The sequence below is a fragment of the Diabrotica virgifera genome, chromosome 5, assembly GCF_917563875.1.
Source record: "Diabrotica virgifera virgifera chromosome 5, PGI_DIABVI_V3a".
In the NCBI taxonomy this organism is placed as follows: Eukaryota; Metazoa; Arthropoda; class Insecta; order Coleoptera; family Chrysomelidae; genus Diabrotica; species Diabrotica virgifera.
The window spans coordinates 18,168,834-18,187,433 of NC_065447.1; the positions used below are offsets into that span (position 1 = coordinate 18,168,834).

Sequence of the window (18,600 nt, forward strand, 5' to 3'; positions counted from 1 at the left end):
TGTTTATACATTTTCATTCATTTACTCTTTTGTTGAGTACCAAGGAATCTTTCTTGTTGGAACTTTTACCACGCTGAGCAGATGGGTTGTGAATTATTTAAAATTCTCTCATCTTAATTTCCTCGGCATCCTGTTCGATTTATAAATTTTGAAAATCTCAGGAGGTTGTAACCAAAGAAAGTATTCCACCTGTTGTCAATCTGGTTGTATGGGAACGATATTTATTGTCGTTTTCTGTGCTACTTCGATTGATAACTTATTTTGTTTTTCGGTAGATGGCTCTAGTTCATCCGAGGCATTTCGTTCTTGGCAATTCGGAAGGGCCCAAAGTATGATACCTGGGGAAATCGGAGAGAAGAGGATATGGGACTACTGATGGGAAGGAAAAAACCTCCGAAACCGGTATAGACTCTTCCTGTACTCTCCGATTTAACCAGAATATTAAGCAGCTGCTGCATTTTCGTGTTGCAAAGAAATTGAAAATGTTTATACATTTTCATTCATTTACTCTTTTGTTGAGTACTAAGGAATCTTTCTTGTTGGAAGTTTTACCACGCTGAGCAGATGAGTTGTGAATTATTTAAAATTCTCTCATCTTAATTTCCTCGGCATCCTGTTCGATTTATAAATTTTGAAAATCTCAGGAGGTTGTAACCAAAGAAAGTATTCCACCTGTTGTCAATCTGGTTGTATGGGAACGATATTTATTGTCGTTTTCTGTGCTACTTCGATTGATAACTTATTTTGTTTTTCGGTAGATGGCTCTAGTTCATCCGAGGCATTTCGTTCTTGGCAATTCGGAAGGGCCCAAAGTATGATACCTGGGGAAATCGGAGAGAAGAGGATATGGGACTACTGATGGGAAGGAAAAAACCTCCGAAACCGGTATAGACTCTTCCTGTACTCTCCGATTTAACCAGAATATTAAGCAGCTGCTGCATTTTCGTGTTGCAAAGAAATTGAAAATGTTTATACATTTTAATTCATTTACTCTTTTTTTGAGTACAGTAAAACCTCCGTTAACCGAAATAATTGGGGGGAGGCCGTTTCGGATAACAAGAATTTCGGTTAAAAATAACAGTGTTTTTCGTATAGGGAATGGGGGGCATGACGGGGTCTCGAGGTAAGACGGGGTACCGCACACAAACAAGAAACTACACGTTGGTGAATAGCATGCAGTAACTCAATAGGAAGAGTCATTCGACTAACGGTCCCTGCAAGAGAAACGGTGAATGAGAGTGCACGCGTTTTTTGTTTACAAACGGAAAACTGTTTTAGCGATCCGTTTATCTAATTTTGTGCAAGGACAACCATCGTTATTTTAAGGTAATTATGATCACCTCATTAATGTCTTTTTTATCGTTGTTTACTAGTATTCTTATTTTGATAATGGCATATTGTTTATGTGAATACGTTAAACATTTAATTAGTAAATTTTTTTTTTGTTCAAAGTTACCTTTTGAGGCAAGATGGGGTATTGGGTTCGGGGTATGATGGGACATTGGTGGTAAGTCTGGGTTAATTTAAATTTCTTAATAAATAACAATGGATTATTATTTTAAATAATACCATGGTACGTACTTACAAGAAAAAAACAAAAAGAGGAGAGTGGTCGAGAGATGCTATGAAAACCGCCATAGATAAAGTGACATCGTCAGAACCCTGGGTTGGCTGCCAGATCTGTGGATGTTGAGCTCACAATGCTTGTGCTAGGGTGGACAATGAAGATCTGGAGCAAATACACATTTTTGTTTGTTTTGTGAGAATTAATTAGCATTACCATCATGCCCCAATTCCATTACCCCATCATACCCCATAGTATGGGGCAAGATGGTTTTTCATAATGTTCTTACTAATGGCTAATTGTTGAAAAATGTGATAGGTTGATTTTCCAAAGATTGTACCAAATCATAGTTAGATTAATGACGTAACGTGCCATCAATTAGTAATAGTAATAAACGTAGTAATTATGTTGTATTTTTGATATTTTCCTTAGCTACCCCATCATACCCCCCTACCCCTACTTATATCAAATTGTTACATATTATTCGAGATATATAGCAGCAAAACATCGTTGTCAAAGCATAACACAAAAGAAAGTAGTAGATTTCTTAAAAAAACATTTTAAACATGTTCATTTTCCTTAATTTTATTGTTTTTTTAATTCACTATTTATTGACGAAATTATTGAAACTGTCAGCCATTTCGGTTAAACGATGTTTCGGTTAAAACGGTTTCGGTTAACGGAGATTTTACTGTACTAAAGAATCTTTCTTGTTGGAACTTTTACCCCGCTGATCAGATGGGTTGGAATTATTTTAAAATTCTCTCATCTTAATTTCCTCGGCATCCTGTATCATTTATAATTTTTGAATATCTCGGGAGTTTGTAACCAAAGCAAATATTCCACCTGTTGTCAATCTGGTGGTATGGAGATAATATTTATTGTCGTTTTCTGTGCTACTTCGATTGATAACTTACTTTGAAAAATATGTGTTCAATATTTTTAAAAAGTATATCGAATAACACCAAACATGACCCCCCCCCCCACCCTACCTCCTGGGGGTGAGGTGGGGAACTTTGAATTCTTTAATAGGAACCCCCATTTTTTATTTTAGATTATGATTCTACAAAACATTCTTAAAAAACTAAATTCACTACCATAAAAATTGATTTTGCAGACTTCAGATCTGTAGGTTTCTCTGTGATCACAGCGCCATCTATCACGATTTGAATAAAAAGTTCAGATAAAGCTTGTTAATTTTTTCACGTAGAATCAATCCGCAATAAAAAATGGGGGTTTATATTAAAGATTTCTAAATTCTCCCCAGCCCAACCCCAGGGGATAAGGTGGGGGGTTATGTTTGATGTCATTTAATAGACTTTTGAAATATTTTGAACACGTGTTTTCCATTTTTTTCATTTAGAAGTATATCTCGAGATATTAGACCGTTTCCATAATTCTCCTAGTAGACCAGGGCGGATCTGTAAAAATATTAGTACATTTGGACGTTGAGAGGTGACTCAATTTTTTTTGCAGAAGTTGCTTGAAAATAACTCAAATAATAATATTTGAGTTATCCTCCCTCTCAAAAAGGTCCGGAACATTGTTTAAATAATCAAAATGTCAAAAAATGAAGGAAAAATTCGATTTTTTTCTTCGTTTTTTGATTATAACTTTAAAAGTGTTCATTTTCAAGAAAAGTTGTACTGACATAAAAGTTGCATAATTAAATTTCCTACAATATAAAATTGGTTAAAAATTTAAAAAATATTCACCCTTGTTGCAAAAAAGCAATAATTGCGAAAAAACTATACAAAAACAAGTATTCGCATTTTACGTTTTTTAACCATTTATGCTACACCTAGTACCTTCATATTTCACCCAGAAAAACTTTATGATACAGTAAAACAATACTGTAAATTTCATTAGGATCAGTTCAATAGATTTTGCAAAATAAATTTTGCAATCCAGCTTTCGCAAAAAAAATTCGTTTTTTTTAATTGTTACAGGACTGAAAATAAAGCAGATAGCAAGTTGAAATTTTTTTTTTCGTATAGAAGTGTACTGTACCTTTCATTTGCAATCTGCAAAATTAAAATCGATTAACTGCCACGGCGTCAGGAATTTTTTTAAATAAACATTAATTATTGGTGCTACGCGCAGGACAGCGGATAGTTTGCTCCGATTGGGCATTTCAATGACCTTTGATAATGATTGATACATTTGAATTTTTATTACATTTCGATATAAATAAATAAATTTGTTTATTGCAAAATAAAAACACATACTCTATCCTTTGAAATAACACTTTTTTTGCAAAAACTTTCTTTGTTCATATATTTTAACTTAGAGAATAAAAGTTTATTATTTTTAAACATATGCAATTGTTTAAACAATATTTCACAAACAATAATAGAATTAGTTTGAGTTTTGTGGAATTAAAATATTAAAATAAAACAAAATATAGAGTAAGAAAATAATATATTAGATAAAGATTAGAAGAAATTTTGGTGGAAATCAACTTGTGTGAATCGAACACCGCTGTCCTGTGCGTAGCACCAAAAATTAATGTTTATTTAAAAAATTTCCTGGCGCCGTGATAATTATTCGATTTTAATTTTGCAAATTGCAAATGAAAGGTATATACAGTACACTTCTATAAGCAAAAAAAAATCAACTTACTGTCTGCTTTATTTTCAGTCCTGCAACATTTTTAAAAAATAATTTTTTTTGCGAAAGCTGGATTGCAAAATTTATTTTGCAAAATCTATTAAACCGATCTTAATGAAATTTACAGTGTTGTTTTACTATATCATAAAGTTTTTCTGGGTAAAATATGAAGGTCCTAAGTGTAGCATAAATGGTTAAAAAACGTAAAATGCGAATACTTGTTTTTGTATGGGTTTTTCGCAAGTATTGCTATTTTGCAACAAGGGTGACTATTTTTTAAATTTTTAACCAATTCTATATTATAGGAAATTTAATTACGCAACTTTTATGTCAGTACAACTTTTCTCAGAAATGAACAGTTTTAAAGTTATATTCAAAAAACCAATAAAAAATCGAATTTTTCCTTCATATTTTGACATTTTGATTATTTAAACAATGTTCCGGACCATTTTGAGTAGGAGGATAACTCAAATATTATTATTTGAGTTATTTTTAAGCAATTTCTGCAAAAAAATTTGAGTCACCTCTCAACGTCCATCTCAAAACAGATGAGCCCTGGGCTATAGGGGATAAGGATAAATCCTTTTTTCCTATTATAGACCAGTGAGCATCTGTAAAAATATTAGTACATTTGGATGTTGACAGGCGACTTATATTTTTTTTTGCAGAAATTGCTTGAGAATAACTCATATAATAATATTTGAGTTATCCTCCCACTCAAAAAGGTCCGGAACATTGTTTAGATAATCAAAATGTCAAAAAATGAAGGAAAAATTCGATTTTTTCTTCGTTTTTTGATTATAACTTTAAAAAACTATTAATTTCCGAGAAAAATTGCACTGACATAAAAGTTGCCTAATTAAATCAATATCCTACAACATATTTAGCTAAAATTTTTAAAAGTTGTCACCCTTGTTGCAAAATAGCAATAATTGCGAAAAAACCATGAAAAAACAAGTAATCGCATTTTACCTTTTTCAACCGTTTATGCTACACTTCGGACCTTCATATTTCACCCAGAAAAACTTTATGATACAATAAAACAATACTGTAAATTTCATTAAGATCGGTTTAATAGATTTTGCAAAATAAATTTTGCAATCCAGTTTTCGGAAAAAAATTAATTTTTTCAAAAAGTTGCAGGACTGAAGATAAAGTAGACAGCAAGTTGAATTTTTTTACATATAGAAGAATACCTTACCTCTCATTTGTAATTTGCAAAATTAAAATCGGTTGACTACCACGGCGTCAGGAATTTTTTTAAATAAACATTAATTTTTGGTGCTACGCGCAGGACAGCGGATACGTTCGCTCTGATTGGACATTCCAATGACCTTTGATAATGATTGATAAATTTTAATTTTTAGTACATTTCGATATAAATAAATAAATTTGTTTATTGCAAAATAAAAACACATACTCTGTCCTTTAAAATAACACTTTTTTTAGTAAAAACTTTCTTTGTTCTTTTATTTTAACTTAGAGAATAAAAGTTTATTATTTTTAAACATATGCAATTGTTTAAAAAATATTTCACAAACAATAATCAAATTAGTTTGATTTTTGTGGAATTATTTAAAATACAACAAAATAAAGAGTAAGAAAATAATATATTAGATAAAGATTGGAAGACATTTTGGTGGAAATCGACTTTTGTGAATCCAACACCGCTGTCCTGCATGTAGCACCAAAAATTAATGTTTATTTAAAAAAATTCCTGACGCCGTGGTAGTTAACCCATTTTAATTTTACATATTACAGATGAAAGGTACAGTATTCTTCTATATTATGTAAAAAAAATTTCAACTTGCTATCTACTTTATTTTCAGTCCTGCAACATTTTGAAAAAATGAATTTTTTTGCGAACGCTTAATTGCAAAATTTAATTTGCAAAATCTATTAAACCGATCTTAATGAAATTTACAGTATTGTTTTACTATATCATAAAGTTTTTCTGGGTAAAATATGAAGATCATAACTGTAGCATAAATGGTCCAAAAACGTAAAATGCAAATAGGGTAAGGTGGGGTACAATGAAACAAGGGGCACACTGAAACGTTTCAAATTTCGCGGGAGTTAATTCTTAAAAATGCAAACAACTTCGTGTGGCAACACCGATCTGTGTACAAGGTCAGCCAGATGTTAAAATATTTGCTTAGTTCAGTTGTTTAGTGATTGAAAGTTGATGGTGTTGGATTTTGGGTGAGTAAAGTAAATATTATAACGAATAATTTATTATTTGCAACTTTTTTGTTTTTTTTAAACTCAAATTTCTTTCTTGGGTATATAAAACGAATAGGTATAAGGCATGAATTGCCATATTATTCTTGTTATTAAGTCTGATGGTTGTCGAATGAGATGCATGTTAACACGTGCGTTTGTCTTGGGGTTGAGTGAAACAAATTTTATGGGGCACACTGAAACATGTTTCACTGTGCCCCAAAACACATAAATAATTCAATAGTAATATGATTAATATTTATATAAAGCAACTTATTTTGTTTTATAGAGAAAAGATGAGAAACCGTGTAAGAAAAAACAATATTGGACAGTTCTCCGACGAACAAATGGAGAGAGCTGTTAAACTTATTCTCGAAAATAAAATTAGCTTAAGAAGAGCAGCAGACGAATGTAATGTTAGTTTTGTTACATTATTTAGGTGAGTAATAATTTATATTATAAATTGATATAATTACCTTTAGTCTGGGAGTGTAAGGCGCAAGGCAAAAGAAAAACCGGCAGACCTCAGCCAACATCGAACAACACTAGAGAAAAGGCGTTAATCAAAAGAAATATAGATTTCAGGCAAGCAAAAACTTTGACAAACAATAGAAGGGAATGGAGAAGAACTTATACTGCAGTCTCACTAAAAGACGATAAAAGAGTTATAATTTATTTTTAGATTTTAATTATGCCGTATGTAGATATAGGAGTTTATATTTATTTCAGAAATGTAAAATTTGTTTTTCGACACTGGCGTCAGCCGGTAACAGAAATAAAGATTACGTATGTATGTACCTATGTATAATTACCTTTAATATGTTTTTCTTTTACAGGTATGTAAAAAAGCAAAAAGCTGCCAACGATGAAGGATCTAATATGAAAATTCGTTTTACTCATAAGTATAATTCCCGTTTAATATTCACTGCCGAACTAGAAAAACTTTTATCAGAGTATTTATTGATCTGTTCCAAAATGTGCTACGGAAAATCAACACGTGATACACGTGAGCTGGCAAATGAAATGGCTATGATAAATGAGATAAATGTACCTCCAAGCTGGCATGTTAACTCAGCTGCTGGTTTGGACTGGCTAAGAGGTTTTTTAAAAAGAAATACAACATTGTCCAAAAGACAACCTGAGAAGTGTTCTCTTTCTCGCTGCACATCATTTTATCGGCTACGATAATCTTAAAAGAAGCCTTACAACGTTCAACAAGTTTTGCAGATGGTTCAAGGATATGGAATTTAGATGAAACTGCCACCTCTACAGTAATAAATAAATCTGTCAAAGTAATCGCAGAAAAGGGATCTAGGGGGGTATCCACTATAGCGGCTGGAGAAAAAGGTACACTGGTGACAACCGCCGGCTCTCGTTTTTCCCCGTGTAAAATTCAAAGACCATATGTTAATAAACGGCCCCCCAGGATCTTAAGGATTGGCGACTAAAAGTGGGTGGATGACTGCGGATATTTTCCCTCAAGTCATTAAGCATTTTATTAAACATACATTGTCTTCAAAAGAAAACCCAACGTTACTAATAATGGATAACCATCACAGCCATATATGCATTGAAGTCATAAATCTAGCTAAAGAAAATGGTGTAACAATAGTCACACTTCCACCCCATTGCAGTGGAAAGTTACAACCACTGGATGTTTCATGTTATGCTCCATTCAAAACATATTATGCTGCTGCTGTAGATTCTTGGCAAAAACAAAATCCAGGAAAGGTTTTCTCAATATATAACATTGCTGGTTGTGTAAATGAAGCACATCAAAAAACTATGATACCAACAACAATTGTCAATGGATTTAGGAAAACTGGAATTTTTGCTTATAACCGCGATTTATTTACTGAAGCCGACTATATGTCTAGTTTTGTAACTGACAGACCAAATCCTGAACATTCAACCGAAATTGATCTTATCGATCCCCCACTACTCGCTGGTCCATCATCACAATCAAATGAAGAGCCTTCACTGCATAAATCCCAACATGTTTTGCAAAACACAAGTGAAATGAAAACAATTGATAATAAAACTTTTAGAAGTCTTGCGGAATTCAAAGCCTAGAAAGGCGATTGGAAATCTAATTGAGAATCTGAAAAAAATCTAATTGAGAACGCAGCATCGGAAGCTGCTGCCAAAAATTCTAAAATTAGCATTTCTAAAAGAAAAGAAGCAACAAAAAAAATATTTGTCCAAGAGTCCAGTGATAAAGACGATCCACTTGATGATTGGTCAGCTACTTCCTCAATTGGAGGGTTATTTGACCCTGATGATATAGAACAGGAAAATGCCGTAGAATTATCTTTTACTCCAGTAGAGTTTCTAAGAGTAAATGAATTTGTATTGGTTGAATTTACAGATAAGAAAAAGTTTTATTATGCTGGCCGAGTGACTAAAGAAAAAAATGACGAAGATGAAGTAGAAATTTCATTTTTAAGAAAAAGTGCTAAAGTGGCTCGAGCTTTTTCCTATCCCCTAGTTGAAGACATTGCATTCGTTAATATTAAGGATGTTAAATTAATATTACCTAATCCAGAAAAGAAACAAGGATCCAAAAGAACACAAAGTTATCTAATTTTTGAAATGTCATTCTCAAATTTAGAAGTACGTTAATATATAGGTGGATATAGCTTTATTTGTAATCATATTATTTCTTAATAAAAATTTGTGTTTTAAAGCTCATTTTACTTTATTATTAGAAAATTTCTAATGTTTCACTGTGCCCATTGCTTTGTTTCATACTACCCCACGACTGGGGCACAGTGAAACAAAAAACACGATTTTTACAAATAAGTATCAAAAATCAGGTTTTTACTTTTTTCCTGATTTCAAACCAGTAATATATGTCCAATACATGCAAATACACAATCCTACTAAAAAGATATTATAAATTGTAATACATAATGTTTTAGTCTAAAAATAGTATTTTTTGTTTCAATGTGCCCCACCTTACCCTACTTGTTTTTTATGTTTTTTTCGAAACTATTGCTAATTTACAACAAGGGTGATAATGTTTAAAATTTTTAACCAATCCTATATTGTAGGAAATTTAATTACGCAACTTTTATCTCAGTACAACTTTTCTCGAAAGTGAATACTTTTAAAGTTATAATCAAAAAACGAAGAAAAAAAATTGAATTTTTCCTTAATTTTTTGACATTTTGATTATTTAAACAATATTCCAGACTTTTTTGAGTGCGAGCATAACTCAATTATTATTATATGAGTTAATTCCAAAGCAATTTCTGCAAAAAGATATGAGTCACCTCTCAACGTCCATCTCAAAACAGATGCGCCCTGGACTATTATAGCGCCATTTGCCAATAATTCGAAAAAATGTCTCAATAAAAGTTATTTATCATTGTACGAGGAATCCAAATTTATAACAAAAAATGGAGGTTCATATTATTATTTAAGATCTTCAATATCCACCCCACCTTCAGGGGTTGGAGTGGGGAGCCGCGATTGGTATCATTCAATAGATTTTAAAAAATATTGAACACGGGTTTTTCAGTTTTTCGATCCAATGTTCGTTCCGCGAAATATTCGACCGTGCCGCTACTTTTGACATACCCTGTAGATATATAGATATCATTAACGTTTCAATCTGTACTTTTTAAAAAGTAGTACAAGTAAAAGATCTATTTAGGTACATAAAAAAACATTTATATGATTAAAAAAACACTTTATTTACCTATTTTAGGGATTATGATTCAGATGATTTTTAAATGCCATTAACATTTTGTTCATTCTTTTGTTTTGTCTCTTTAATGATTTTTAAACATGACACCTACATGCTTCCTAATCATATTATACTCATGACTCATGTGAAAAAATCACGAATTTGTCTTTATGTTACAAAACTAACGTGGCACAAAAATATATTTTTATCGCATAAGTATTTAGTTTCGACTTCTACATATTCAGGTTGATATTAATTTTAAAATAAGATTAGGTACATTTTGTACCTATATCATATTTCATATGAAAGAACAGGAAAGCTAAATAAATTTAACTTTAAACAATTTAGCAATTTTACAAAAAATATAATGTATGTAGATATTATATAGACCAAGGGCTTATAAAAAGTAAATAAACCAAAGGTAAATACATAATATGTATAATGTAGCCAAAAAATAAATTTTTTTCCTATCATTTGAATTTACTTTATACCTACGCAATAGGCCTTTTTCATCACAAATTTTTTCATCCATTTTTTCGTACTGTTTGTTATAAACAAACATATTATTAGGGCAGTTGGGGTAGTAATACCAATATAATGATAAAGAACCTGAACACATAATTAAGATAAAAAATATTAAAGAAAGTATAGTTACTGGAAAAAAATGCGAAAATAAAATGCGGGCAGCAATCATTCAAGGGAGGAAAAGGCACTTTACTCCCATGTTATACATACAGGGTTGCGAAAAAGTCTGGCAACACGGTAATTTCTCGGAAACCGCTCGAACGATTTTTATAGATTTTGGTGGGTAAGGGTCTTTTAATGCGGCCGATATTATAGTAGTAATTACATTGTTGTCAGATCTTCCGTTTTTCTGGAAATCTAATGAACTTTCTTATTTCAAATGGAACATCCTGTATATTTTTTGCGTTTTGAGGTCCTTAAGAAATGCTGATTATTTTTCACGGTATATTCCCTATAGGGCTTTTCATGGATTGTCATTTGTTTCGAGCTTCTGTCAAATGTCGTATAATCCGTGTATAATATTGATATACACGGATTATAAAACATATGACAGAGGCTCGAAACAAATGACTGTGAATGAAAAGCCCTATACCTAAATGCCATAATTTCGGAGTTATTGCTACATTTATTGCAAAAAAATGCTTGAACAAAAAATTATAAAAATGAATTTTTTTGGACCGGGTAGACATTATTTTAGGTTCTTTGGATCATTGGGAACAAAAAATGTCTTTTGTAATTTTCGTCTAAAGTTAATCGTTTCCGAGTTATAAACAATTTAACTTATAAATTTATAAACTGAAAAAAATCGAAAAATGAAGGTTTTCTAGGTTCAAAAACACAAGTAAAAATATTATTTTTGGAACTATCAAGCACCTAAATTCAAGCTGAAACCTTGTTCTATCAGGTCCCTATAATAATTTTTGGCACGGTTTATTCTAAAATATATATTTTTGATATACTTTTTTTGGTATTACTAATGTAGCGCATATGAGAGGACGGGCGATCGGGCTGCATTAACAACTAAAAAACAATGTTTTAAAATTAAATAAGGCCAAATTACTTATCGATATAACTGATGAAATAAGGTTTGAACTTGAATTTAGGTACTTCATAGTCCCAAAATAATATTTTTTACTTGTGTCTTTGAACCTAGAAAATCGTTATTTTTCGATTTTTTTTTCAGTTTTAAATTGTTTATAACTTTAGAAGAAAATTACAAAATACCTTTTTTGTTCCCAATGATCCAAGGAACCTAAAATAATGTCTACCCTGGTCGAAAAAATTGATTTTTATAATTTGTTTATTTTTTTTAATACTTGTAGCAATATCTCCAAAATTATGGCATTTAGGTGTAGGAATATAACATGGAAAATAATCAGTATTTCTTAAGGACCTCAAAACGTAAAAAATATACAGGGTGTTCCATTTGAAATAAGAAAGTTCATTGGACTTCCAGAAAAACGGAAGATTTGACAGCAATGTAATTACCACTATAATATCGGACGCATTAGAAGACCCTTACTCACCAAAATCTATAAAAATCGTTCTAGCGGTTTCCGAGAAATTACCGTGTTGCCAGACTTTGTAGTTTGTCGCAACCCTATATGATTTTTCCACCTCCCTAAAGGCCGCGTCCCACCATCAAATAATTTGATCAAACTGGTTTGAGCAAACTGAAAGTGACAGTTAGTGACGTCACATCCTGAGTGTTCATTGTGGATAATAATGAAAAATTTTAATTTTAAATAAAGTACAAACAAGTTAGGTACAAACAAGGTAGTTGCTAACTTCAAAACAACAAAAGGATTACTACAGGGATGCCCAACGTCACCGACTCTATTTAAAATATTTTTAGAACACGCACTAACAACTTGGAAGACAAAGTGTAGGGGTATGGGAATACCGATAAGGGACGATTATCTCTACACATTGTGTTTTGCAGACGATCAGGTGGTGATGGCTCAAGATGAAGAGGATATCAGTTACATGGTAAGAAAACTAAAAGAGGAATACAAAAAGGTGGGCCTGGAAATAAATATGAAGAAAACGGAATACTTAGTAATATCGGAAGAAGACGTAAAAAACTTAGAAGTAGAAGAACAAGTTGAAATAAAAGGAACGAAGAATTTTAAATATTTGGGCTTTATAATGTCGAAAAGCGGAACAACAGAAGCAGAAATAAAAAGTAGATTGGGACAAACAAGATCTTGCATCAGACAACTCCATAATGTAATCTGGAATAAAAACATCAAGGGAAAAACAAAAAGAATGATATACCAGACAATAGTAAGAAGCATCATGACATATGCCGCAGAAATTTGGGTCATAAACAAAAAAACCCAAAAAAGCATTCTGGCAACCGAAATGGAATACTGGAGAAGATGCTGTGGTCTCACCAGAAGAGACAGAATAACAAATGAGGAGATAAGGAGAAGAATGCAAGTGGAAAAAGATGCCCTGCAATATATAGACGAGAGAAGACTGAAATGGTACGGCCACTTACGCAGAGCAGGAAACACTTGGATAAACAAGGTTGCAGAATGGAGCCCAAGAGGAACGAGAAGAAGAGGACGACCTAGAAGATCTTGGAAAAATGAAGTCGACGAAGCCATGTCTAAAAAAGGATTGGAAGAAGGAGACTGGGAAGATCGAAAAAAATGGAAGTCCTGGCTGACGGAAGGGAAACGGCATTAGCTGTAGACAACCCTTTATATATATATATATATATATATATATATATATATATATATATATATATATATATATATACAAACAAGTTAGACAACAAAAAATTTGATCAAACTAGACTGATAGTGAGAGCACAGAATTTTAGAATTTCAAAAAAACTGCAATTGTGACGTCACTTTGACGTAGTTTGCTCAAACTGTTTGATCAAATTATTTGATGGTGAGACGTGGCCTTAAAGTAACAAGTCATTTTTTCATTTTTAAATAATTTATTTATGTAACTAACTAAAAAATTTATTAGAGAACTAAAACTAACAAGTAGGTACAGTATAACTGTCAACTGTCAAATATAAGTCAAATTATTAATCTAAAAATTGTTAAATAAAAATAACAATTTACTGTTTTTTACCATTCTGCAAAATACAGGGTGTTCTATAAGTAAACGTTAAAATGTATAGTAATAGAAAATATAATATTGTATAGGGCGTCAATAAGTTATTTCACCAATGACATACCTACTGTGACGTCATTTTTACTACTTTGTCTCCCTAGGAAGGAAAAGTACGACTTTGCTCCCTACAATCAGGTCAGGAAATGTATACTTTCGGTAGAGGTAAAATTTCAAGTCAATGCTTTTTAAATGCATTCATTTTTTTTCGAATCCTGAAAAAACTAATAGGGAGAGTTGGATAAAACGGTATACCTAGCCTAGAGACCCAACTAGTGCTGCTATCAATGGGACAACGACGAAAACTTGTTCTCAGTCGTTATTTTAACATTTTCAGTTCGTTTTACCTCGATGCCATTATTTGATGAAAAGTTGTTGTGTTTAGAATTGTTTGACTCTATTTTTGTGGTACTTTGTACTTTTAAGTGCGTTGTTTTCTACATATATTATATTACCTACATATCTAAACTCTAAACATATAATTCCGGTAACTATTATATTTAATTAAGCACTATTAACGAATATTCTCATGTGTAGTATATCTAATTTTACTTCCACGTTTAGGCAGGGGAGCCATTTTTGTTTTGAAAAATGTCTAAGTTGGACAAAACGGGACACTTATAAGTTGGATAAAATGGGATACAGTTTTTTATGTCCCGTTTTATCCACCTATTTATTTGTTGGCCTATTAATTTTTTAAATAGCGATAAGGCGTGTTCTCATACTGCAGAAAAGAACAACATATTTTTATGTGACATTTCTGATATAGGTACGTACCTGCTAGTCCTAAATAAAAGGACTTATTTCCCATTTTGCAATAAAACATAAAAAGGCCTATTTTAAGTTTCTGACTACTGAAGATATTGTTTTTCAAAGGTAAATTCTGCTTTGCAGTCTTATATCTACTTAAAAATACTTTTTAGATAATTTTATGCAAAAAATTAAATATTGTGAACCTATCCCGTTTTATCCAACCGGGGTATGCTAAAACGGGATGTGCAGGACTTTAATAAATATTTTTTTTACTATTTTCCAGTCATCAAAAATAGCTAAAAATATGTTTTTTTGTGTGCTTCAATAATTGTTATACCTATAAAAAAATAATAATATGCTAATTTCTTTAACATTTTTTCCGTAATAAAAATAAACAAGAATGGTATCCCGTTTTGTCCAACTTTTGAAAAATTTTAACGAAGAATGAAATATTACATTATTACCGAGGACCTAAAATTCATTTAGAATAAACAGAAAGTTTCTTTTAAAAGAGATATTTGAAATCTCAATTTTCCCTTCTTCGCCACCCCTACCCCACCCATATAATAAATAAATATACATTATGTAAGTTTTCAGGGACTTTTGGCCCTCGTCAATAACGTAATCTTTGATGATTCTGCATTTAAATTTTTCAAAAATACTTTTTTAGTTTTCGTATAATTAGAAAACAATGAATACATTTAAAAAGCATTGGCCTGAAATTTTACGCCTATTCAGTACACGCATTATTTAATATATTAGTAAAAATATTTAAGTATATTTATGTTATTATCTATGTTTCTATGGGGCAGCCATTAGCCGCAATTATTGGTGTATTTTAATGATTATTTCATTCATAGGAGATTCTGACCAATAGAAAGCTACAGAAATGCAAATTAAGGTGATAATTTTTGATAATATCCCGTCGTTAAGTATATTACGTCAGATGCCCTTCGTTGCTACGAAAAAATACATTCAGTGACATTAATGACAATTAATGTTTTAAAAATTATAAAAGTGATGACTTTCAATCGTCAAATATTTATAAAAACTGTGTGTTTAATGGTACTAATTTGTATTTACATAAATAAATTACAATAAAATTTTGGTTTTGAACAGTTTTATTCATGAAATAATCGCAACAAATTGCACTCGATCTCTGAAATTAATATATAATTTTTGCTCTCGTGACACTTTGACATAATTTTGTCACTCGGGAAAAATTCAATAATTTCAGAGCTCTTGTGCAATTACTACTGAAAATTACATTTTTTTTGCACGATTGATCATTTTTGACTGTTTACCGTGACAGATTTTACGTCAGTAGGTGACATTTACTAGCAACTCGACGGTAAGTAATCCAACTCGACGGTAAGCACTCCAACTCGACGGTAAGTAATTCACTTACCATCGAGTTAAAAAATCGCTTAATTTTAATTTATTTTTTGAAAGAATAAAGAAAACTAACGAATTATTTATTAATATTGAAACTTATGGTACAATTTGTTAATTTTTCTCTTCAAATACGCGATGAAAGTTGAAAACTTGGAAATATCAATGCCATCATAAAGAAAAACGGTGGATTTAATCATTGAATATTCTGCCCAGAGGCTTCCAGGAGCTTTCAACTGCATATGTCTTTGAACGAAATATGCCAATAGAGTCTTTTCTTCGATTCTTAAATTCTTGCCTTCGCACCATTTTTTAAAACTTTGGTAGGTATTTTGATAACGGATTTTGGATTTTTCGGGAGTAATTGCGGAACAGCCTTCTTTCCAAGCCCGTTCAATTTCTTCAAATTCACTTTCGCTCATATTTTAATTTATAATAATCAAAATTGTACTTAAAATTATTGACAACTAAATAAAAACTCAATTCTCCATTGTTGTTATGCACCCTAGTTACTACCTAACAACCAAAGTATCTATCTTGATAAAATGAATGAAACTAGTCAATATGACGAAAATGTTTAATTTTATAATTTATAATGGTATCAATTGGTTCTTCATACTTAATATACTAAAATTAACTAATGTTTTAATTCTCACACCGGAAATCGTTTACAAAAATAAAAGAAATTTGAAAAATTTGAATTGAAAGAAAAATATCTCTGACAAAATGATGCCCAACTTCTCACTGTACGAAAAACATGGCGGCTGCGCATGCGCTTGTCCTATGCTTGTCACAGGATGAAAAGTGAAAAACCCTAGAGACATCATCTTCTTGTGTTGGTGAGCATGTGCTTGATTTAAATTTAGCATCTATTGTGTTGGCAACAATGACTTACAATAAAAAAATGTTTTTGTGCTTGTACCGATGAGCGATGTCTTCTTTCGGGTTAATTATATTTTTTGACTTAATGTAATTTTACAAAACTTTATGTTAAAAACGTGACTCCAGCGGTTGTATAGTGTCAGACGATTTTCCTAATTATATCTACTCAGAACTCTGTTAAAATTACTGTGATCTGATTCGGCTAACCTCTGTTACATTTGAAATGGCGCTTAAAGTGTGGATTGTTGAGGTATTTTCTATAAATGATAACAACCAAACAGCACCAAAATATAATAGAAAGGTGAAACTGAGAGCGGAGTATGATCCTCAAGGTATTAGTATTCAAATTTTAGAACTCGACGAAACAACTCAATTGTTGGAATTCCCCGTAGACTCTGAAACAGATTGTTGCAAAGTGGGTACAGCATCTTATTTATTTTCTATTGATAACGAAACTATAATAATCAAATTTAGCAATAGGGAAGAAGCTAGGCACTTTACTATAGCAATAAAAAAGATTAAATCCGGAAAAGATGCATCAATATTTTCTGTGAGAACCGAAGACTCCTCTGCAGCACAGTACTTCCAGTTTTATGGATATCTTTCTCAACAACAGAACATGCTTCAAGATTTTGTTAGGACGTACACTTATCAAAGAGCAATATTATGTAACTTAGACGATTTCAAAGATAAAGTAGTGTTAGACGTAGGTGCAGGTTCAGGTATTTTATCTTTTTTCGCAGCACAGGCTGGGGCTAAACGTATTTATGCTGTAGAGGCTTCCACCATGGCTCACTATGCACAAAAACTAGTAGAAGCTAATAGTTTCAATACTTGTATAAAAGTTATACCTGGTAAAATAGAGGAAGTCGAGTTGCCTGAAAAGGTGGACGTTATTATATCTGAACCTATGGGATACATGCTTTATAATGAACGAATGTTAGAATCTTATTTAAATGCCAAAAAGTGGTTAGTTCCTGGGGGTAAAATGTACCCTTCTAGGGGAGATTTGCACATTGTCCCTTTTACAGACGATGCCCTTTATATGGAACAATACAGTAAAGCTAATTTTTGGTTTCAAACTTGTTTTCATGGTGTTAATTTGTCAGCTTTGCAAAACTGTGCCGTTAAAGAATATTTTAGGCAGCCCATTGTGGATACTTTTGATATTAGGTAAGTTTTAGGGATAATATTAGTAATAAGTAAGGGAGCGTTTAAGTATTACGTAACGCAGTTTTTGAAGATTTTTGAACCTCCCTTCCCTGTAAGTAACGCACCTTAATGGGGTGTTCACGTATTACATAACACAATTTTTGAAGATCCCCCCCCCCCAACCTGCGTTACGTAATACTTGAACAGCCCCTAATACAAGTATACTCTCTCTAGAACGAACAAAGGTATCATGAGTTTTTGCTTAAAACGAGGTTTATTTTTTTGGTAAAATTGTGGCTTATTTCCCATTTAAAATAGTTCATTATAAAAATGCCACAAGGAAATAACTTCAGAACAACATTAAAACGAGGTTATTAGGTGTCGCATGAAATTCCTATTGAACTATAACACCTCTATAACGAGGGAAAATGAGATTGAAGAACATGTTTATTTACCTGTTTTTGACGCAGTGATGGCTATAATTAAATTCTAACTAATTAACTAAAGTTAGCTGTAGTGAAACCTTTACATAAAAAGGGAGATAAAACCAAATTGGAAAATTATAGACCCATCAGTTTACTACCGACATTTTCAAAAATTTTCGAAATAGCAATGTGCACAAGACTTATAGCCTTTTTCAATGATGACCACCTAATTGCTGAATCACAACATGGAT

The 18,600-nt window shown here is 31.7% G+C and overlaps 2 protein-coding genes across 3 annotated transcripts in view; both read left to right on the top strand.

Moving 5' to 3' along the window:
- Positions 1–6,690: 6,690 nt before the first annotated feature.
- On the top strand, positions 6,691–9,085 carry LOC126885653 (uncharacterized). Its single transcript, XM_050652327.1, has 2 exons — positions 6,691–6,833; positions 7,231–9,085. The coding sequence occupies exons 1-2, from the start codon at positions 6,691–6,693 to the stop codon at positions 7,580–7,582; spliced, it is 495 nt and encodes a 164-aa protein (XP_050508284.1). The 3' UTR covers positions 7,583–9,085.
- A 7,633-nt stretch (positions 9,086–16,718) lies between these two features.
- Positions 16,719–18,600, top strand: part of LOC114332617 (histone-arginine methyltransferase CARMER) — a 56,215-nt gene continuing 54,333 nt past the window's right edge. The window contains exon 1 of one of the 2 annotated variants that reach the window (XM_028282448.2): positions 16,719–17,945. In XM_028282448.2, the coding sequence (XP_028138249.1) occupies positions 16,996–17,945 (950 nt within the window). In that variant the 5' untranslated portion in view covers positions 16,719–16,995. The remainder of the gene's footprint in view (positions 17,946–18,600) is intronic. The other variant, XM_028282440.2, reaches the window with a different exon arrangement.

What these genes read in the sequence shown, in the direction of transcription:
- LOC126885653 (XM_050652327.1), top strand. Translation starts at nt 6,691, where the DNA reads ATGAGAAACCGTGTAAGAAAAAACAATATTGGACAGTTCTCCGACGAA. An exon ending in AGTTTTGTTACATTATTTAG is followed by an intron (nt 6,834 to 7,230) that starts GTGAGTAATAAT and finishes TTTCTTTTACAG; the next exon opens with GTATGTAAAAAAGCAAAAAG.